The sequence below is a fragment of the Trypanosoma equiperdum genome (genome assembly GCF_001457755.1).
Source record: "Trypanosoma equiperdum strain OVI genome assembly, contig: ctg_772, whole genome shotgun sequence".
Taxonomy (NCBI): Eukaryota; Euglenozoa; class Kinetoplastea; order Trypanosomatida; family Trypanosomatidae; genus Trypanosoma; species Trypanosoma equiperdum.
This window is the reverse complement of record NW_027124723.1, coordinates 2,186-2,752: the sequence shown is the minus strand read 5'-3', so window position 1 is coordinate 2,752 and position 567 is coordinate 2,186. Positions and strand designations below refer to the sequence as shown.

Genomic DNA, 567 nt, shown 5'->3' with positions numbered 1-567 from the left:
CACTTGTATGTGCACATAACTGTGTGGAGACAAGTGGAATGGTTGGGATCACAATTCATGGAGTTGCAACCTCTTACAGTACAGAACCGAGAAACAGTCCAGCCATCAGTAGCAGCACTGACCCTTCAGGTGAAGCAACGGAATTTCCAAGTGGTCCCGTATTTGTGCCGGCTGTCTGATTTGCCTCAGGTTTCTCATTTGCCTGTTGATCTTGATTTGTGTCTGGCTGTTGACTTGGTGTTTCTTCTTTGTTACCTCCTATCTCATGATCAGGCGCTGCTATTTTATTTGTCTCTGCAGCTGCATCTTCCGCATTTTTTTGTGCACGGACAATGTCTTCAACGTGATCCTCTAACGATTTCAGGTCTTTGTGGAACTCAGCAATATTATGCCGTAAGGATTGCAAGGCATTTACTTCACTGAACAGCTTCTCAAACGCTTTGAGGACCTCATTGAGAGATTGTGCCGTCACGTTCTTCGCTTTCTTTGTGCACTTTTTTGCTGCCTTTCGCACATACTCGTCGACGTGGTCGCATAGTGCGAGTTTATGCAACATGGAATCACTGA

The 567-nt window shown here is 45.5% G+C and overlaps 2 protein-coding genes across 2 annotated transcripts in view; both read right to left on the bottom strand.

Annotated features, from left to right (window-relative positions):
- Positions 1-73: 73 nt before the first annotated feature.
- TEOVI_000362700 (BARP protein) lies at positions 74-556 on the bottom strand (the record flags this gene model as incomplete). Its single annotated transcript, XM_067226513.1, has 1 exon — positions 74-556. The coding sequence occupies one exon, from the start codon at positions 554-556 to the stop codon at positions 74-76; it is 483 nt and encodes a 160-aa protein (XP_067082614.1).
- Positions 557-560: 4 nt separating this feature from the next.
- Positions 561-567, bottom strand: part of TEOVI_000362600 (BARP protein) — a gene marked incomplete at both ends in the record, with an annotated part of 630 nt that continues 623 nt past the window's right edge. Inside the window, one exon of the mRNA XM_067226512.1 lies at positions 561-565. Within this exon, the coding sequence (XP_067082613.1) occupies positions 561-565 (5 nt within the window). The remainder of the gene's footprint in view (positions 566-567) is intronic.